Here is a 21,969-nt window from a genome sequence, read left to right on the forward strand (position 1 = left end):
TTTTTATTACTTCATTCGTAGTGAATTATAAATATGTAAGATTTTTTCCAGTTGAGAAAATAGGTTAGGACGATACACTCGGAGAAAAAAACTGAGTTGGAATGCAAGATTTCAAATAATAATCAAATAAAAAATCATAGAAATATATATCCCAGTCTCCACGAAATTTATATGACGATGGGTGATAAGAGTGTAAACCGAAGACAATTCAGCCGGATCCTCCTTCAATTGGAAACACACAGAATTTCTACAATTTATTTTATGTCCCCAAGTGGAAGCTATTATATGGCCAATGGGACTTATTTAAATGTATTATTATTTATTTAATTTTGAAGAAAATTCTGCACCTTTTTTTTAATACGAAAAATTGTCAAAAAAAATCTTGGTAATCCATGCAAATTATTTTTATTTAGCTCTCATTTTCTCTCTAATTAAAATCTATTTATATTCAAGTTCGGCATTACAGAAGTTTATATTCTATAAATATACAACTATTTATTACCGTAATATAAATGATCAAAATTTATTATTTTTTTTCTCGAGTGTACTAGCCACCATCTTCCTTAGTCATATCTCATAATAGGACATTATTACTAATTCAGACGCATGAAAAGTTCTTTAAATTACCAACTCTTTCTATTCATTATCTTTCTTCTCTTCTGTCTTTGCTCATAATGGAAAATTATTATGATTGGAGAATAATGAAAAAATAAGTGATAAATAATATAAACAATAAATGGATGGAGGAGGAAGAAAAATAACATGTAAATATTTTGTTGTGGGAAGTTAATTGTTGGCAGATGCAAGCATCCGCAAAGCATTTTATATCAATTGGTTTATAATAATTTTTTTTGACAATAACAAAAGTTGTTCGATAACAATATTTTCTATAGAAAACTTGTTCGGTAACATAATTTTCTATAGAAAAGTTGTTCGATAACAACATTTTCTATCAAAAAGTTGTTCGATAACAACATTTTCTATGGAAAACTTGTTCGATAACAACATTTTCTATAGAAAAGTTGTTCGATAACAACATTTTCTATAGAAAAGTTGTTCGATAACAACATTTTCTATAGAAAAGTTGTTCGATAACAACATTTTCTATTTTTCTAAAGTAATTCGATAACAACATTTTCTATAGAAAAGTTGTTTGTAAACAACATTTTCTATAGAAAAGTTGTTCGATAACATTTTCTATAGAAAAGTTGTTCGATAACGTTTTCTATAGAAAAGTTGTTCGATAACAACGTTTTCTATAGAAAAGTTGTTCGATAACAACATTTTCTATAGAAAGGTTATTCGATAACAACATTTTCTATAGAAAAGTTATTCGATAACAACATTTTCTATAGATAAGTTGTTCGATAACAACATTTTCTATAGAAAAGTTGTTCGATAACAACGTTTTCTATAGAAAAGTTGTTCGATAACAACGTTTTCTATAGAAAAGTTGTTCGATAACAACATTTTCTATAGAAAAAATGTTCGATAACAACTTTTTCTATAGAAAATGTGGTCGATAACAACTTTTTCTATAGAAAAGTTGTTCGATAACAACATTTTCTATAGAAAATGTGGTCGATAACAACATTTTCTATAGAAAAGTTGTTCGATAACAAGAAATGGTCGATAACAACATTTTCTATAGAAAACGTGGTCGATAACAACATTTTCTATAGAAAACGTGGTCGATAACTACATTTTCTATAGAAACAACTTTTTCTATAGAAAAGTTGTTCGATAACAACATTTTCTATGGAAAAGTTGTTCGATAACAACATTTTCTATGGAAAAGTTGTTCGATAACAACATTTTCTATGGAAAAGTTGTTCGATAACAACAATTTCTATGGAAAAGTTGTTCGATAAAAAGATTTTCTATAGAAAAGTTGTTTGATACAAACATTTTCTATAGAAAAGTTGTTCGGTAACATCATTTTCTGTAGAAAAGTTTTTCGGTAACATAATTTTCTATAGAAAAGTTGTTCGATAACAACATTTTCAATAGAAAAGTTGTTCGATAACAACATTTTCTATAGAAAAATTGTTCGATAACAACAATTTCTACATAAAAGTTATTCGATAATAACATTTTCTCTAGAAAAGTTGTTCGATAACGACATTTTTGATTGGAAAGTTGTTCGATAATAACATTTTCAATGGAAAGTTGTTCGATAACAACATTTTCTATAGAAAAATGGTTCGATAACGACATTTTCTATAGAAAAGTTGTTCGATAACAATATTTTCTATAGAAAAGGTGTTCGATAACAACATTTTCAATAGAAAAGTTGTTCGATAACAACATTTTCTATAGAAAAATTGTTCGATAACAACAATTTCTGTATAAAAGTTATTCGATAATAACATTTTCTCTAGAAAAGTTGTTCGATAACGACATTTTCTATAGAAAAGTTGTTCGATAACAACATTTTCTATAGAAAAGTTGTTCGATAACAACATTTTCTATATAAAAATTGTTCGATAACAACAATTTCTATATAAAAGTTATTCGATAATAACATTTTCTCCAGAAAAGTTGTTCGATAATAACATTTTCTCTAGAAAAGTTTGTCGATTACAATATTTTCTATAGAAAAGTTATTCGATAACAACATTTGTTATAGAAAAGTTTGTCGATAACAACATTTGTTATAGAAAAATTTGTCGATAACAACAATTTCTACAGGAAGGTTGTTCGATGCAAATAAAGATAAGTTCGATAACAACTTTTCAGTAGAAAATTTCTTCGATAACTTGTTGGATAACACCATTTCCTTTAGAAACGCAGTTCGATGACATTTTCTTAATAACTACCGCAAAAGGTTTTTGATTTTTTCGATAAATCATTTACATAAAATTGTTCTATACAGTTAGAGAAATATTACATTGAGTTCCATTTTATTATGCCACTCCTAGAAAGGTTCCCTAATTCATACAGCCATTACAAATTTTAAGCGTCATAACATCCTTAATAATTTGATAAAAATTAATCCCCCTACATATATTATTTTGTAGCTCATGGTCGTTAAACCCCATCCATATGAGCAATGAATGAATAATGCCAATTTATGAATAATGAACAAAATGTCCTAAATTTGTTTGTCCTAGAAATTTTTAAAAAGCTCCTTTCCCCTCTTGATTGTACCTGGCTCAAGTGTACCGCAGCGATGTGCAAACTATCTCTTCATTAGCATTCTCTTGATATGGAAAATTTGCCATTATCACACACAAACACTGGCACTTATGCAAGGGGTGTTACATCAAAATGTTCACTCAACGCACACACACACACAGAAACATATACACTCGCTGCAGATTATAGCGAGAAAAACGGCAGAACTAAAGGATAAACAACAACAACAACGTCCATGTTTTTTCCCCTACTTTTAATTTGTACATAAACCTTGAACTTTGTGGACGCATCAAATACAACAACAGCAACACAAAATAGACTAATGAAAAGTGAGTCAAAGAGATTGTAGAAAAAGACAGAAAGACAGAAAGGAAAAAGGATGAACCAGAAACCGTGTAAGAGAGAGTGTGTGTAGGCATGTATTTGTGGAGCAAATGGTATGGACGTGTTTATGTGCAAAAATGTAGATTAAAGGATATCACACCCAGTGGGGTTCTAAAAGGTTATCTGGGTAAAAAACATGAGATTTTAATCAGCGATGACAAGAAGCGTATGGGAGATCGTGATTAATATATGGGAGAGGCTATTTGGACTGGAGGAATATGTCCACATTTTAGGTGCACAATAATGTTTTTTAGAGAACAGCTGGTCAATAACAATCAATTCTAAAAAAACGTTCGATGACAACCTTTTCTATATTACAAAATTTTGTTATCGAACAACTTTTGTAGAGAAATTTTGTTATCAAAATATTTTTGTTATAGAAAATGTTCTTATTTTTAGACAAAATGGATAACGAACAAGTTTACAATAGAAAATCGTGTTATCGAACAACTTTTATACAGAAAATGTTATCATCAAACAACTTTTCTAGAGAAAATCCAGTTGTCGACCAATTTTTTTATAGCAAATTTTATTATCGAACAACTTTTCTATAGAAAATGTTTTTACCGAACAACTTTTCTATGGAAAGTGTTAGGTATAGAAAATGTTGTAAACGAAAATCTTTTCTACAGAAAATGTTGTTATCGAACAACTTTTCTACAGAAAATGTTGTTATCGAACAGCTTTTCTACAGAAAATGTTGTTATCGAACAACTTTTCTATAGAAAATGTTGTTATCGAACAACTTTTCGATAGAAAATGTTGTTATCGAACAACTTTTCGATAGAAAATGTTGTTATCGGACAACTTTTCTATAGAAAATGTTGTTATCGGACAAGTTTTCTATAGAAAATGTTGTTATCGGACAAGTTTTCTATAGAAAATGTTGTTATCGGACAACTTTTCTATAGAAAATGTTGTTATCGGACAACTTTTCTATAGAAAATGTTGTTATCGGACAACTTTTCTATAGAAAATGTTGCTATCGGACAACTTTTCTATAGAAAATGTTGTTATCGGACAACTTTTCTATAGAAAATGTTGTTATCGGACCACTTTTCTATAGAAAATGTTGTTATCGGACAACTTTTCTATAGAAAATGTTGTTATCAAACAACTTTTCTATAGAAAATTATGTTATCTAACAACTTTTCTATAGGAAATGTTGTTATCAAACAACTCTTCTATAGAAAATTTTGTTATCGGACAACTTTTCTACAGAAAATGTTGTTATCGGACAACTTTTCTATAGAAAATGTTGTTATCGGACAACTTTTCTATAGAAAATGTTGTTATCGGACAACTTTTCTATAGAAAATGTTGTTATCGGACAAATTTTCTATAGAAAATGTTGTTATCAAACCACTTTTCTATAGAAAATTATGGTATCGAACAACTTTTCTATAGGAAATGTTGTTATCAAACAACTCTTCTATAGAAAATTTTGTTATCGAAAATTTTTTCTATAGAAAATGTTGTTATCGGACAACTTTTCTATAGAAAATGTTGTTATCGGACAACTTTTCTATAGAAAATGTTGTTATCGGACAACTTTTCTATAGAAAATGTTGTTATCGGACAACTTTTCTATAGAAAATGTTGTTATCGGACCACTTTTCTATAGAAAATGTTGTTATCGGACAACTTTTCTATAGAAAATGTTGTTATCAAACAACTTTTCTATAGAAAATTATGTTATCTAACAACTTTTCTATAGGAAATGTTGTTATCAAACAACTCTTCTATAGAAAATTTTGTTATCGGACAACTTTTCTACAGAAAATGTTGTTATCGGACAACTTTTCTATAGAAAATGTTGTTATCGGACAACTTTTCTATAGAAAATGTTGTTATCGGACAACTTTTCTATAGAAAATGTTGTTATCGGACAAATTTTCTATAGAAAATGTTGTTATCAAACCACTTTTCTATAGAAAATTATGGTATCGAACAACTTTTCTATAGGAAATGTTGTTATCAAACAACTCTTCTATAGAAAATTTTGTTATCGAAAAATTTTTCTATAGAAAATGTTGTTATCGTACAACTTTTCTATAGAAAATGTTGTTATCGTACAACTTTTCTATAGAAAATGTTGTTATCGAACAACTTTTCTATAGAAAATGTTGTTATCGAACCACTTTTCGATAGAAAATGTTGTTATCGACCAACTTTTCTATAGTGAATGTTGTTATCGAACAACGTTTCTATCGAAAATGTTGTCATCGTCCAACTTTTCTATAGAAAATTTATCAATCAATCAATTTTTCTATCTATGATTTGGGTTAAAGGCCAGACACAAGGTATTTGAGGGTTTGAAGCCATCTGCACTAAATTTTGTTCGAAAAAATCAATATCTCAAATGTCACTGTGCTATGATGTTTATATATATGTTTTTACTAGTTTTAGTTTGCTACCCTCGAGGCGACACCAACAAAATACTTAATTTCATGCTATTGTTGGCACAAAAATGGCTTTGAGTTTTTCGGTAGACTTTTGGCTATTTTTTTTTTTTAGTTTTGGTCTTGGTCAATGCTATTTTGTATTTTTTCTGAAATTGTTGCTACGTTAAATGTCTCTGCATTGGACAAGGACAATGGTGTTATTTTTTGTTTGTCCAAAGGACTTTTGCTTAGAACTTTTTGTTTGAAAACGTGGTTGGTGTTTTGTTGAAATTTTAACACCTCTGTTGCTGTTGGCCTTAGGCTGCTTATTTGTTTGTTAACAAATTTATTACCAAGGCCATAATATTTTGTGACACTGGCGTTTAGAGTTTGAATTTTGTGAAAAAAAATTCTATTGGTGTTTTTGTTTGTTGTTATTGTTAGTGGTGGCATTTATTCTGAATTTGTCACGTTCGTAACAAATTTGTTAGGAGAGATTTGTATAAATATCTCATTTCGGTCTATTTTAGATTTGCTGATATTTATTGTAAATATTTTCGAAAAATTTCAAGCGACATTTTTCAAAAACAAAAAAGTATCGAAACTATAAAATATAATTTTAAATCCCCTAGTCCGGATACAGCACTTGAATACCTTAAACCATAAACTTTACATTTTTTTTCTGATTTTTTCTCATACTCAAACCGATGAGAATACATTTCCCTTCTCCCCCGGGTAATTACATTTACACTCAACAATAAAAACAATATTCTGCAAAAAGGAGAAAAAAAGAATTTAAATAATTACAAATAAAATATGCAAGCAAAGCGCTCACACGACATGTGTACGTACGTATTAAGAAGTGGCAAAACCGCAACGTCAGTGCGGATGATTGGGTCGGCTGGTTGGCTGGCTGCCGAACGCATTAACGCAATCATTTAATTGAGTAGATGGGGGATGGATGGTTGTCAATAATGTTTGTATTGTGTCCACTCACTGGGGACAACAAGACTACCAGCAGCAACAACAACAACCACATCGGAGATATTCATATATGACAGAATATTTTTGTCAAGAGAGAGCGAGATTAATAAAAGGCTCTCTTCCCCTCGCCTTTACCATGACCATACTATACCTCAACTTGTTTGCTTGCCATACGCACTCAATCAATACTTCCTCACGTTTTTTCCCCACGTACATTCCTCACACGATTCTTGACATTATGTGGACAGAGCAGGGTACATATCGTCGGATGAGGTGTGAATTGTGAATGGCTGTGAAAATGTCATTGTGATTGTTGTCATGGCTGGCTTTACAATTGTCACAGAAGGTTTCGCTTGCCATGGCAAATGGAAGAAGTGTAAATTCAATTAAATATTGTCGAGTCGTGGACAATTCACAGATAAAACGATCAAAATAAAAATAGTAGAAATGGAGGAGAAACCGGGGGGAGGAGGAGACGACAAATTGTATTATAGAAATTGTAAAGTTGAACATGATGGGCTATAGTCATTTTCTATAGAAAAGTTGTTCGATAACAAAATTTTCTATAGAAAAGTTGTTCGATAACAACATTTTCTATAGAAAAGTTGTTCGATAACAACATTTTCTATAGAAAAGTTGTTCGATAACAACATTATCTATAGAAAAGTTGTTCGATAACAACATTTTCTATAGAAAAGTTGTTCGATAGCAACATTTTCTATAGAAAAGTTGTTCGATAGCAACATTTTCTATAGAAAAGTTGTTCGATAACAACATTTTCTATAGAAAAGTTGTTCGATAACAACATTTTCTATAGCAAAGTTGTTCGATAACAACATTTTCTATAGAAAAGTTGTTCGATAACAACATTATCTATAGAAAAGTTGTTCGATAACAACATTTTCTATAGAAAAGTTGTTCGATTGCAACATTTTCTATAGAAAAGTTGTTCGATAGCAACATTTTCTATAGCAAAGTTGTTCGATAACAACATTTTCTATAGCAAAGTTGTTCGATAACAACATTTTCTATAGCAAAGTTGTTCGATAACAAAATTTTCTATAGAAAAGTTGTTCGATAACAACATTTTCTATAGAAAAGTTGTTCGATAACAACATTTTCTATAGAAAAGTTGTTCGATAACAACATTATCTATAGAAAAGTTGTTCGATAACAACATTTTCTATAGAAAAGTTGTTCGATAGCAACATTTTCTATAGAAAAGTTCTTCGATAGCAACATTTTCTATAGAAAAGTTCTTCGATAACAACATTTTCCATAGAAAAGTTGTTCGATAACAACATTTTCTATTGAAAAGTTGTTCGATAACAACATTTTCTATAGAAAAGTTGTTCGATAACAACATTTTCTATATGAATTCCTATTTTCTATAGAAAAATCCTTTGATAACAGCAAACAAATTTTCCCACTTTGGTCGATATCAAAATTTGCTATAAATGTCCTCTATGAAAAATATATATCCATGACAAAATTACTTTGACGATAATAATTTTCCTTTGGGAAACAGAAAAATAACAACTTTTCCCACAAAAATGTAGTTCGACAACATATGTTATACCTATACATTTTTAGAACATATTTTTGATGGGAAATTGATTTGCTGTCATCCATCTAGGTAGCCAGCTTTCCCCCGATAACATTTGTTTTGAAAGGAAATGGAACAATTTATTAAATTTGTACAAAATATAAATAGCCCAACTTCCGGAAACCAGCATTAAAGTCAGTTCTTTAGACTTCCTCTCCAAAAAACTAGGTATCTTAAAATCTAACCTATTACATCGGGCAGCATGTGTGTATGGCGCCCAACGTAACAGCAAGGAAACAAAACGACATATCTATCGATTTAGGCAGAATGCCAACAAATGCAGTAACATAACATGCTTCGTTGGCTAACGTTGCTGGGTCTGGTGCTTCGTTCCAAAGCCTATTCAGAGAAAGGAAAAGAGCCCAAGAAACACAAAAGAGGAGAATAGAAAGACAAACGACAGCAGAACTCGTATGTGGTCACAATTGTTAAGAATAACAGCAACAACAATGGCAACGATTACAAGTCAAAGGACAAAAAAGCCAAACAGCCAGCCAGCCATCCAGTCAATGTATGGAACACTACTACCTCAAGGAACCACTCATATTAAGACGAAGAAGAACCGCACTGCAGTGCATTGCTACAAAAGTTTTTAGTGTTTTTTGCCTTCTTCCTTAGACACATAAACAAAAATGCCAACATAAGGATAAGGATATGAATGAAAGGACACCAACAACAATAACAGCAATCTTCATTTTGCTGAATAGGATTCGCATACCGACTTTTAATGACTTTACAAATGCAAAAAAAAATCCCGTCTCTAGTCGGCCGTATCCTAAATGAAGATGTTCTTCAGGAAGGACCATCATCAAGCTATTCATTCATCTATTCCAAAATCCATAAAGGACGAAATCATAATAGAGATCTAGAGAAAGAGAGGGAGGGACAGAAAGAGAAAGAGAGAGGCACAGAGAACATTCAACTCTGAATGATAAATTGCAATGAGGAAAATAATAATTTTCCTTTTACCTTTAATAATAAAAAGAGACAGAGCCATTGTGGCCATCTCTACATAAAGGATTAGGAAGTTATATGAAAAGGATAAGTTGTCCTGCTTAAATGAATGGAAATTGAAGAGTTGTTAACCGTTATATTATGTTTGCCTAAGGAGATGTAAAATCTGTGAAACAATAGAAGGAAAGACTTTTCGAATGTGATGAGAAATTTCTTCATATGAAATCTGAAAATGTTGTTATCGAACAAGTTTTCTATGGAAAATGTTGTTATCGAACAAGTTTTCTATGGAATATCTTGTTATCGACCAAGTTTTATATGGAACATCTTGTTATCGACCAAGTTTTCTATAGAAAATGTTGTTATCGAACAACTATTCTATAGAAAATGTTATTATCGAACAACTATTCTATAGCAAATGTTATTATCGAACAACTTTTCTATAGAAAATCTTGTTATCGAACAACTTTTCTATAGAGAAACTTGTTATCGAACAACTTTTCTATAGAGAAACTTGTTGTCGAACAACTTTTCTATAGTAAATGTTGTTATCGAACAACTTTTCTATAGAAAATGTTGTTATCGAACAACTTTTCTATAGAAAATGTTGTTATCGAACTACTTTTCTATAAAAAATCTTGTTATCGAACAACTTTTCTATAGAAAATCTTGTTATCGAACAAGTTTTCTATAGAAAATCTTGTTATCGAACAAGTTTTCTATAGAAAATCTTGTTATCGAACAAGTTTTCTATAGAAAATCTTGTTATCGAACAACTTTTCTATAGAAAATCTTGTTATCGAACAACTTTTCTATAGAAAATCTTGTTATCGAACAACTTTTCTATAGAAAAATCTTGTTATCGAACAACTTTCCTATAGAAAACATTGTTATCGAACAACTTTTCTATAGAAATACTTGTTATCGAACAACTTTTCTATAGAAAATGTTGTTATCGAAAAACTTTTCTGTGGAAAATATTGTTATCGAACAACTTTTCTATAGAAAATCTTGTTATCGAACAAGTTTTCTATAGAAAATCTTGTTATCGAACAACTTTTCTATAGAAAATCTTGTTATCGAACAACTTTTCTATAGAAAATCTTGTTATCGAACAACTTTTCTATAGAAAAATCTTGTTATCGAACAACTTTCCTATAGAAAACATTGTTATCGAACAACTTTCCTATAGAAAACATTGTTATCGAACAACTTTTCTATAGAAATACTTGTTATCGAACAACTTTTCTATAGAAAATCTTGTTATCGAACAAGTTTTCTATAGAAAATCTTGTTATCGAACAAGTTTTCTATAGAAAATCTTGTTATCGAACAAGTTTTCTATTGAAAATGTTGTTATCGAACAACTTTTCTGTATACAATGTTTTTATCGAACAACTATCCTATAGAAAATGTTGTTATCGAACAACTTTTCTGTATACAATGTTGTTATGGAACAACTTTTCTGTTGTTATTGAACAATTTTTCCATAGAAAATCGCTTTATCAGCAATCTTTCCCCCTGAAAAGTTACAATTTCAGATATAATAGACAAATTAATCAATTATCTTTTGAAACAGAAATAATTACATTGTCTGCATGCTAATATGGTAAACGAATCTACGCAATAAGAGGCGGCGGCATCTTTTGTTCTGCCCCGCTCAACAATAGAAGAATGCAACAACACAGAAAATATATATGTCATCACATGGTAAAAAATGAGACAAGCATAAACAAGGTAGAACGAACATGAAGCAGCATGCAATTGAATGAATCATTTTTTGTTCGCATCAATCCGATTCGATTGCATTTAAACACTAAATACAACGCTTTTGTTGTAATCAATGTCACACATTTACGTTTCTGTCACGTTAATCGTTCGTCGGTTCATTCGCTTGGCATTTCATTACATCCACGTCGTCGTAGTCGTCGTCGTTGTCCTCTACCATAATAAAATGTTTAAGAAGAGAATAAAGAAACAACAGCGAACAAAACGACGAACAGAAAAGGAATTATCTCGTTAAGGCAATCAATATTTCGAAAAATAGGGGAGGAGGATGATTTGGTGGAGAGGTCGTTGTTAAGTGGGTTATTCTTCTGTGAATTGGACAATTGCAAGTAGAGTGAGAATTTCGAAGAAAGGGAAATTGGGGTAGGAAGTATTTGGGGAAAATATAGAAAATAAATAATATTAAATAGAATTTTTAATTTCCATGAAATTTAGCTGCTATTAAGGTTGTAATAGTAAAGATCTCAAGCTTCCGATTGGGGTAAAATTTTTATTGAAAATTATTTTTTTTTTTTTAAAGGAGGAAACGTAAAGTCAGGATTGGCAGCATTTTTTTCCGAAACAGTTAGCCAATATTGATCAATTCATAGCTGACCTAAGACTGACATAAAAATTACGCTTGACCGAAAGTGGTGAACAGCCGAATTTGGTTTTCTCCGCTCCGACGAGAAAACATTCGTTGTCCAGCAGTTTGTAAACAAACAAAATGATCGTGTTTACTTGCCAAAGAGGTCAGCTGAAAATGTTCACCTTCGGCTGACCACCAGAACTCAAGCGCCGGCCATGGTGATGGTGTGGGCCGCCATAACAGCCGATGGTCGCTCTCAGCTCGTATTAATTGACCGTGGCATCAGAATAAATGCCGAATGATATAGCGAAAATATTCTGGAAGGTGTATTAAAGCCTTGGGCACGCACAGATTTTGGCCGCAGACCTTGGAATTTCCAACAGGACTTAGCATGCGCCACCCGTCCGAATACCAATCCGTTGGGCTATTGTGTGTGGAGTATTTTGGAAAGCAAGGTTGGAACTAAAAATTACCAAACTGTCGATCACCTCAAACAAGCGCTTCGCCGGGAATGGGCCAAAATACCGCAGAGCAACATTCGGACAGCGTGTGATGCCTTCATTGTCCGTTTGAATGCCATATTTCGTGCCAAAGGTGACCAATTTGAACAAATCTAAAATTATTCTAAAATTTGATGCTATTTCCGAAAAAAAATGTAAAAATTATGGCGTTTGTCTTTGTTGCAGTTTTTTTTATCTCACCCTGTATATCGGTCCACACAGTTTTTTACCTACCGCACGAAGAGTTCACATTTTTGAATAACCAAAACGCTCATAAAATGCGAAATAAGGATCCGAATCTTTATAAACCTCACACAATTTATCATTTTTACTAACACAAGATCTGGTGCGAAGACGATACATATCCACGGTCCACAATTTCCAGTAATTCCCTCACTAAGGGGTTAAAGTTAAAAAGGCTCATAAAATAAGTAATAAGCTTTCAATCCTTTCTTTACATCACACATTACAATATTTCTACTAACACAAGATCTGGCGCGAAGGAGGGGTACATCGGCCAACTCCTTCTGGCACCTCCCCCACAAAAATGTGTACGAAATTTTCAATATTTTTTCAATTTTTCAAAACTTGTGAAACAAGTCTGCGATTTCAAACTTGGTATATCTAAATATTTCTCTCAAATAGAGATCTGATTCGAGTATGGAGTTGATCTGCCCACTCATTCTGGTACCTTTTCCACAAAAGTGTAAAATTTTGATTTAAAATTTCACATTAAAATTGTTAAAAAAATAAGTTGTTCGATTTTCTTTCAATTTTGCACAATTCCATATTTTTTAACAGGATTAGATGAAAGGGAAAACTTCGGTCCACTATATCTGATACCTCACGTACATTTCAACATTTTCGAAAAATTATCCCGTATCTCATATAAAGAGAAACAAAATGATCAATATTGGGCCTCGGAACCTATCCCATAGAGGTAGAACAGTATGAATTGGCTGGGGGTATACATCTGTTGGCAAAACCGACCGATATTTTATAACTGCTTTTAAGAAATATAGCTCTCACATGAAGGAAATTGTCAATGGAAATTTAGCTACCAAATAACAAAAAAAAATACGAAAAGTGAGCTTTCAACTGGTCACTCCCAAATGGCTCAAAATTTCCTACGAAAATTTAGCTCCCAATTGACTGGAAATACCCGGCTTCCAATTGGCTGCTTCCTAGGGAAATCTGTCTGAGGAATTTGAAATCCAGGTTAGCAGTAAATTTTTGTGAAAATTGGACTTCCCGTCGGAAAGTTAAGCTCCCCATTATAAAAATTTAGCCTCCAATGCCAGCAAAATTTTGCGGGATATTGACTTTCTGCTGGCAATAAAATTGCCTTTGGAAATGTAGCACCCAAATCCCATTTCGTTTTCAAGGGAAATGTCTTATGGTAATATTAGGAAATTTCCTAGGGAATTTTAGCCCTCCCTCCCAATTGCTAGAAAATTTCTTAGGGATATTGGAGCTCAATATGTTAAAAAAAACTAATAAATAAATAATAAAATAAAATTAAAAAAAAAATCCCCAGAAAATGTTATCTTCCCAATTTAAAAAAATCGTTAAAATTTCTATTGAATTTTTTTATTGATTCGAAATCATTTTTCTTAACCAAAAATTTGCCGTCGGCAAAACTAAGCCCCAAAAAAAAAAAAAAAAAACATTACCCTCCCAAATTTTTTAAAAAACATAATTGAATTGATGTTTATGTTGCTGTTGTTTTTTTTTTTATTAAATTTTAATTAAATAAAAAAAAATTGTCCGCATCCAAAAAAGAGAGATAATGTGACCGCAATCAAAAAAAAAAAAACATTTTTGGCAGTTTAAGGCAAATTACTGAGAGTGAGACATTTTTTATTCGCCGCATTACGGTGGGGATTCCAATGACGAGGGGGTGGGGTGGTGGCCAAATTTCTAATTAAATTATGAATGGGTGCAGAAGTAAAAGGAGGAAACAAGCTGAGACCAATCTGGGTGTTTCATTTTTTTGTTCTCTTTTGAGAAGTTTTGCAAACCGCCAATTATGGAAAAGCTAAATCACAAGCTGTGGCTGCTGATTGACATGTCTCGTCTTCTTGAGACGCAACATTCATTCATTTTACTCATCATGTTCTACTCACCGAAGACGAGGAAGACGATGGCGGCTGCGGTGGTGGCGGTGATGGCGGCGCCGACGAAGACGCCGAGGGAGGTGGTGATGAATTTTCGTGGCCATTATTAGGATTATTATTGTTATTTGGTCTAATACAAACACTTTTCATTTTGTTTTTAATATTGAAACAATGAAAATTACTCTGAAAGATAGATAGATAGACAGATATTTGGAGATTGTTGGCGAGAGAGGGGGAGAGAATAAAACACAGACACACACACAAGGGGGCAAAGAGAATATCGTCAACAAATTTGATTTGATGACAGCTTTTGTAAATTTGCAAATTATTTATATTTTCTCATTTTTGTTTCAAATAAATATTTGAAAAAAAAAAAAAAAAAACAATATATATATATTTTCACACAAATTAAAATCACTTCGAATTGAAAATCACACACCGCGAGCGATAAGCGTAGAACGAAAAAAAAAAACACGGAGCGATATTTGCTACTGCAACCGCCGCACACAACTTTAATCAACGGCTAATTAGGGATAAACAAACCTCGACTGCACCGAAAATGCCAATTATTGTGTCGTTCGAGCGACCAACACTGAGCGTTTTCAAGACAAGCGCAGCAGCAGGCAAATGCAAATTTTGCAACAACAACAAAAAAGGTGTTCGTTCGATTTGAATTGAAGAAATTGTTGTGCTTTGGGGACTTTTGACACAGCAAGCAAGCAGGGCGAATACAAAAAAAAAAATAACAACAGCAATGAAAACAACAACAACAAAACCCCTGTTGTTGGCAAAATAAAAAATGAGCGCAAAAAAACATGAAAACACCACACCAACCAGCAGCAGTACTGACGACGGCGTCGGCAAAAGAAAAACATGTCACAATAGCAACGAAAGCAAAGAAAAAAAAAACCTAAATACTCGACAACAGCAACAACAACAACAACACCACAACTAAAAATAATTGTTTTCTTATTTTAAGAATGCCACGGCAACAGAAACAGCAACACCGATTTTCGGTGCAATACATCTTTTGGTTGAATTACACCAGCAGCAAGCAGCCGTACTGGGAAGGTACAATGATGAGCTTCATCAGCGCCAGCAACAATACCTCCCAAAAGTACCTCATCGAGGCTAGGCGAGATATTGATGTTACCATTTCCCCACACTTTCCCTCCCTTTGCTTCCGACCTCTTCTTCCCCTCCTTAGAATGGGACAGCAGAAACAAAAGTAAAATACCACCGCATGCCGAGCCATGAGTTAGCCAATTAATCGTAGAATTGTAAAGAATTAAAAGCTTTGGCAAAAAAACCAAACGTTTGCTACATCTGCCGGCCCGTGTTTTTCAGATAGGATGATTGGTTTGACAATCCAAAGCAGGGATGGGCAAACAGAGTTGGTATAACCTCAGCCATATGGCCACAGAGGGTATATATCATTTGGAAATAACGGTTTAATACCCTAGGTCTCTTTGGGCCAAATCCGTTTCAGGATATTTGGAGTGGATCTAAGGGTGTGCGTCCGTCGGTGTGGCCGGTGCGCACGATAACTCTCAAAGGGAACATCCAATGGTCCAAACATTGTACATCGTAAACTTTGATCGAATTCGGAGATTGACAATGTCGGTTAACTTCTTCTGGTAAGATCTAAAATTTCAGAGAAATTAATTTACCTTATCGACAAGAAAGGATCATCAAATTTTGTACCTAATATTTCAGGTCAGGTGCGAAATTAAACAATATCGGACCACACCATCGAACACATCCCCCACAAAAGGATCGAAATTTTAATAATAATTAAAACTTTCATAGAAAGCTTCAGATTCTCTTCAAATTTCGGAAACCTTAATATTTCTACCAACACAAGATCTGGTGTGAAAATGGGATATATCGGCTGACTCCGTTTGGTAGCTCCCGCACAAAGGGGTTAACATTTTGGAAGAACTAATACGCCCATAAAACGATGAATACTTATCTGATTCTTTTCAAATTTCGCACATTTCAATATTTCATCCAACACAAGATCTGATGTAAAGATGGGATATATCGGTCCACTCCTTCTTGTATCTCCCCCAATTTAAAATTTTAAATAACCATTTTGACTCGTAAACTGTGAAATAAGCTTCCGATTCCTTTTAAATTTTACGCATTCAAATATATAAACTAACACAAGATTTGGTGTAAAGATGGGATATATCGGACCACTCCTTCTTATACGTCCCCCACAGAGAGGTCAAAATTTTAAATAACCAAGAAGCTTAATATAATTAAATTTTAAAATATTACAACTCCCATAAACTGCGAAATAAGCATCCGCTCCTCTTTTAAATTTCACACATCCCGATATGCTGCAGGCTAGGGAGCCGTTATAGACGAGTTGAAGGCCAGGGAGTCGTTATAGACGAGCTGAAGGCCAGGGAGTCTCTATAGACGAGCTGAAGGCCAGGGAGTCTCTATAGACGAGCTGAAGGCCAGGGAGTCTCTATAGACGAGCTGAAGGCCAGGGAGTCTCTATAGACGAGCTGAAGGCCAGGGAGTCTCTATAGACGAGCTGAAGGCCAGGGAGTCTCTATAGACGAGCTGAAGGCCAGGGAGTCTCTATAGACGAGCTGAAGGCCAGGGAGTCTCTATAGACGAGCTGAAGGCCAGGGAGTCTCTATAGACGAGCTAAAGGCCAGGGAGTCTCTATAGACGAGCTGAAGGCCAGGGAGTCTCTATAGACGAGCTGAAGGCCAGGGAGTCTCTATAGACGAGCTGAAGGCCAGGGAGTCTCTATAGACGAGCTGAAGGCCAGGGGGTCTCTATAGACGAGCTGAAGGCCAGGGAGTCTCTATAGACGAGCTGAAGGCCAGGGAGTCTCTATAGACGAGCTAAAGGTCAGGGAGTCTCTATAGACGAGCTAAAGGCCAGGGAGTCGTTATAGACGAGCTGAAGGCCAGGGAGTCGTTATAGACGAGCTGAAGGCCAGGGAGTCGTTATAAACGAGCTGAAGACCAGGGAGTCGTTATAGACGAGCTAAAGGCCAGGGAGTCGTTATAGACGAGCTAAAGGCCAGGGAGTCGTTATAGACGAGCTAAAGGCCAGGGAGTCGTTATAGACGAGCTGAAGGCCAGGGAGTCTCTATAGACAAGCTGAAGGCCAGGGAGTCTCTATAGACGAGCTGAAGGCCAGGGAGTCTCTATAGACGAGCTGAAGGCCAGGGAGTTGTTATAAACGAGCTGAAGGCCAGGGAGTCGTCATAGACGAGCTGAAGGCCAGGGAGTCGTCATAGACGAGCTGAAGACCAGGGAGTCGTCATAGACGAGCTGAAGGCCAGGGAGTCGTTATAGACGAGCTGAAGGCCTGGGAGTCGTTATAGACGAGCTGAAGGCCTGGGAGTCGTTATAGACGAGCTGAAGGCCAGGGAGTCTCTATAGTCGAGCTGAAGGCCAGGGAGTCTCTATAGACGAGCTGAAGGCCAGGGAGTCTCTATAGACGAGCTGAAGGCCAGGGAGTCTCTATAGACGAGCTGAAGGCCAGGGAGTCTCTATAGACGAGCTGAAGGCCAGGGAGTCTCTATAGACGAGCTGAAGGCCAGGGAGTCTCTATAGACGAGCTGAAGGCCGAAGACGAGATGAGGGGCAGGTTGTCTCTATAGAGACAGACGAGATGAGGGGCAGGTTGTCTCTTAAGAGAAAAACTGGAGGCAAGAGGATTTTATGTCGAAGAATTGAGGGTCGGAGGGTTTTCGTAGAGGAGTTGGAAGGCTTGGGAGTCTATATAAACTAGCTGCATACAAGGTCGTCTATATAGACGAATTGAATTAAAGTGAACCTGAACAGACAAGGCCAGGGTGTCCCTGTGAAAAAAAACTAAAGGCCAAGCGCTTGTATAGAAGAAGACCTGGTGGTCTATATAGGCGACCTGTTAATAAAAACTGTTACTTAAAAAGAAAAAAATATTTAAAAAAAAAAAAACCCAACTTTGTGGTTCAGTTGGTCTTCAAACTAATGTTCCTAAAAACTCTTGTTTTTAAATCAATTATATATTCAATTATAATATTCTTCAAACCCCTAAAATTCGAAAAAAAAAATATTTAAAGGCTAACGTTTTGGGGTCCAGTTGGTCTTTGAGGAACTAAACCCTTAGTTCCGAGATCACTCTCTCACATTGTCACTGATCGTTGAGTCAGGTTTTAAATTATTCGCAAAATCGAGAAAGAGAGAAAAATATATATCTTCCTCATAATGCTCTCAGAGAGTTTTTGAATGGGAGCCACTGAGAGCTGTCTTGAACATAACACGTTCGAAAAACCAAAGAGTGTCCCAGGAAAAGGACGTATGAGTTGGCGGAGGGTAGGAACTCGAATGAGCGATGTGGTCCCATCGCATGGAAAAAGTTCGCCCAAAAACCCTTGGATCCAAAACCGTTTTTTTTTTTTGTTTCGATGAGACACGTTTTGGCCGTATAATATAATTTTTAATTTCAATTTCTTCTTTGTTAAAATATTATATACCAATTAAACTTCAGGTTCCATAAGCCCCTTAGTTTGCCCATCCCTTGTAACAATGGTGACGTATTTGTTGCACTGTGTGATATATTGTTGTCATATATGTATATTATTTATATTACTCAATGTGTAATTTGAAATCTACCTCTAAAATGTGAAATTGAGAATAAGACAGAGTGAACGAGATGATAAACAAAAGGAAGAGCGTGTGTGTGCAATTTTGGTTTGAAAGATTAGCACTTTTGGTCTATATTTTAGTTGAACGAAACGTGCACAAATGTTCGAAATGTGTTTCGAGATAATGTAAATGTGTGATCGAGCAAAACGGCTTCAATGGGTTGAAGTAGCCGGCAATGTGGTGCATGCCGGCCGTGTAGTTGCATTAATCTTCAAGAACTACGGATGGACACAGATAGATAGAAGACGAAAATGCATTCTAATGAAGTAGGGGAATTGTGAAATATTGACTCATGATGAGCAACTTATGTTTGGTAGGACAAACGTATGGAATGGAACCTGCTCCATGGTCTTTATGAAACTTGCGGAAAAGTAGCATGACGTAAAATTAACAAAAGTGTGCAAAATCCTTGGAGGATAACACTTTTGCAGAAGCAAGGTAACACTAAGGGAGAAAACAATATTTCAATTGAGAAAAATTTAAATAATTTCATAGAAAATGTTTCAATTTCCTTTGAAAATTGTTAAATTTTTATAGAAAATTTTTAAATTTTCACGAAATTTTTAATAGAAAATAAGTACAATTTTCATAGAAAATTGGTACAATATTCATAGAAATTTGGTACAATTTTCATAGAAAATTAGTAAATTTTCAAAGCAAATTGGCACAATTTTTATAGAAAATTGTTACAGTTTTCACAGAAAATTGGTAAAATTTTCATAGAAAATTGTTACAATCTTCACAGAAAATTGGTAAAATTTTCATAGAAAATTGTTACAAAATTGGTAAAATTTTCATAGAAAATTGGTAAAATTTTTATAGAAAATTGGTAAAATTTTTATAGAAAATTGGTGCAATTTTTATAGAAAATTGATGCAATTTTTATAGAAAATTGATGCAATTTCCATAGAAAATTGATACAATTTTCATAGAAAATTGATACAATTTTCATAGAAAATTGATACAATTTTCATAGAAAATTGATACAATTTTCATAGAAAATTGATACAATTTTCATAGAAAATTGGTACAATTTTCATAGAAAATTGGTACAATTTTCATAGAAAATTGATACAATTTTCATAGAAAATTGATACAATTTTCATAGAAAATTGATACAATTTTCATAGAAAATTGATACAATTTTCATAGAAAATTGATACAATTTCCATAGAAAATTGATACAATTTTCATAGCAAATTGATACAATTTTCATAGCAGATTGATACAATTTTCATAGCAAATTGATACAATTTTCATAGAAAATTGATACAATTTTCATAGAAAATTGATACAATTTTCATAGAAAATTGATACAATTTTCATAGAAAATTGATACAATTTTCATAGAAAATTTATACAATTTTCATAGAAAATTGATACAATTTTCATAGAAAATTGGTGCAATTTTCATAGAAAATTGGTGCAATTTTCATAGAAAATTGGTGCAATTTTCATAGAAAATTGGTGCAATTTTCATAGAAAATTGGTGCAATTTTCATAGAAAATTGGTGCAATTTTCATAGAAAATTGGTGCAATTTTCATAGAAAATTGGTGCAATTTTCATAGAAAATTGGTGGTACAATTTTCATAGAAAATAGGCTCATTTTTCATAGAAAATTGGTGCAATTTTCAAAGAAAATTGGTGCAATTTCCATAGAATTTGGTACAATTTTCAATGAAAATTGGTAAAATTTTCAAAGAAAATTTGCAAAATTTTCAAAAAAAAAATGGCAAATTTTTCAAAGAAAATAGGTACAATTTTCATAGAAAATTGGTACAATTTTCATAGAAAATTTTCATAGAAAATTGGTACAATTTTCATAGAAAATTGGTACAATTTTCATAGAAAATTGGTACAATTTTCATAGAAAATTGGTACAATTTTCATAGAAAATTGGTACAATTTTCATAGAAAATTGGTACAATTTTCATAGAAAATTGGTACAATTTTCATAGAAAATTGGTACAATTTTCATAGAAAATTGGTACAATTTTCATAGAAAATTGGTACAATTTTAATAGAAAATTGGTACAATTTTCATAGAAAATTGGTGCTATTTCCATAGAAAATTGGTCTAATTTCCATAGAAAATTGGTGCAATTTCCATAGAAAATTGGTGCAATTTCCATAGAAAATTGGTGCAATTTCCATAGAAAATAGGTACAATTTTCATAGAAAATTGGTGCTATTTCCATAGAAAATTGGTCTAATTTCCATAGAAAATTGGTGCAATTTCCATAGAAAATTAGTTCAATGAAAAAATTTTTCAATTTTCACCGAATATTCAATCTTTATATGTTTTAAATAATTTTTAAAGAAAAATTAAAAATAAAATCCAGATTTTTATAGAAATGTTGTTTCTTTTTTAATGCCAAACTGAATCCAGTTCAATTTGAAAACTACTTGTTTGAAAAATAAAGAAAGTTTGTTCCCGTTCTGATTTTTGTTCCTAATAGAAAAGTTATGTTTTGTTTGAAAACGTATATTTTTCTGTGGAAAAAAAGAAAAACTTTCTGTGAAAACATTTGTTAGGATATTTATTTTAAGTTAAATGTGTTAACCTTTGTTGAGTTCTACTCTCTCTCTTGCTCTCCCCGCTTCCACCACATTTGTAGAAAATGTTGCCATTTAATTTTATGTTCTCCCCGATGCCATTTTGGACTTCTTAGTTAAATAAATAGTGCAGGCACAGGCAGTCAGTCAAGCAGCTAGCCGACCAGCCCAGCGTAGCCTAGCATTACGGCAATATAAAGTTTGGAATTGTTTCACAATTTCCTGTCACTGCATGTGTGCATACACACACACATGTGTGCGTGTGTGTGCATGATATTAGATGGAGTTTAGGGGAGGTTACATTAGGGGGTTGCAGTTGCTGGT

General features: G+C 33.2%; 1 protein-coding gene across 9 annotated transcripts in view; it reads right to left on the reverse strand.

The window, feature by feature from the left end:
- LOC101888568 (double-stranded RNA-specific editase Adar) overlaps positions 1–21,969 on the reverse strand; it is a 288,710-nt gene that overhangs the window by 245,182 nt on the left and 21,559 nt on the right. For 2 of the 9 annotated variants that reach the window (XM_059121961.1, XM_059121959.1), the window contains exons 1-2: positions 14,842–14,961; positions 14,433–14,606 (exon numbers count right to left, since the gene is read on the reverse strand). The exons of the other annotated variants lie outside the window; for them this stretch is intronic. In XM_059121961.1, coding sequence (XP_058977944.1) covers positions 14,433–14,573 — 141 coding nt within the window. In that variant the 5' untranslated portion in view covers positions 14,574–14,606; positions 14,842–14,961. Of the gene's footprint in view, positions 1–14,432; positions 14,607–14,841; positions 14,962–21,969 lie in introns of those variants that run through there. 9 annotated transcript variants of the gene reach the window in all.

The sequence above is a fragment of the Musca domestica genome, unplaced genomic scaffold (assembly GCF_030504385.1).
Source record: "Musca domestica strain aabys unplaced genomic scaffold, Musca_domestica.polishedcontigs.V.1.1 2, whole genome shotgun sequence".
Taxonomy (NCBI): Eukaryota; Metazoa; Arthropoda; class Insecta; order Diptera; family Muscidae; genus Musca; species Musca domestica.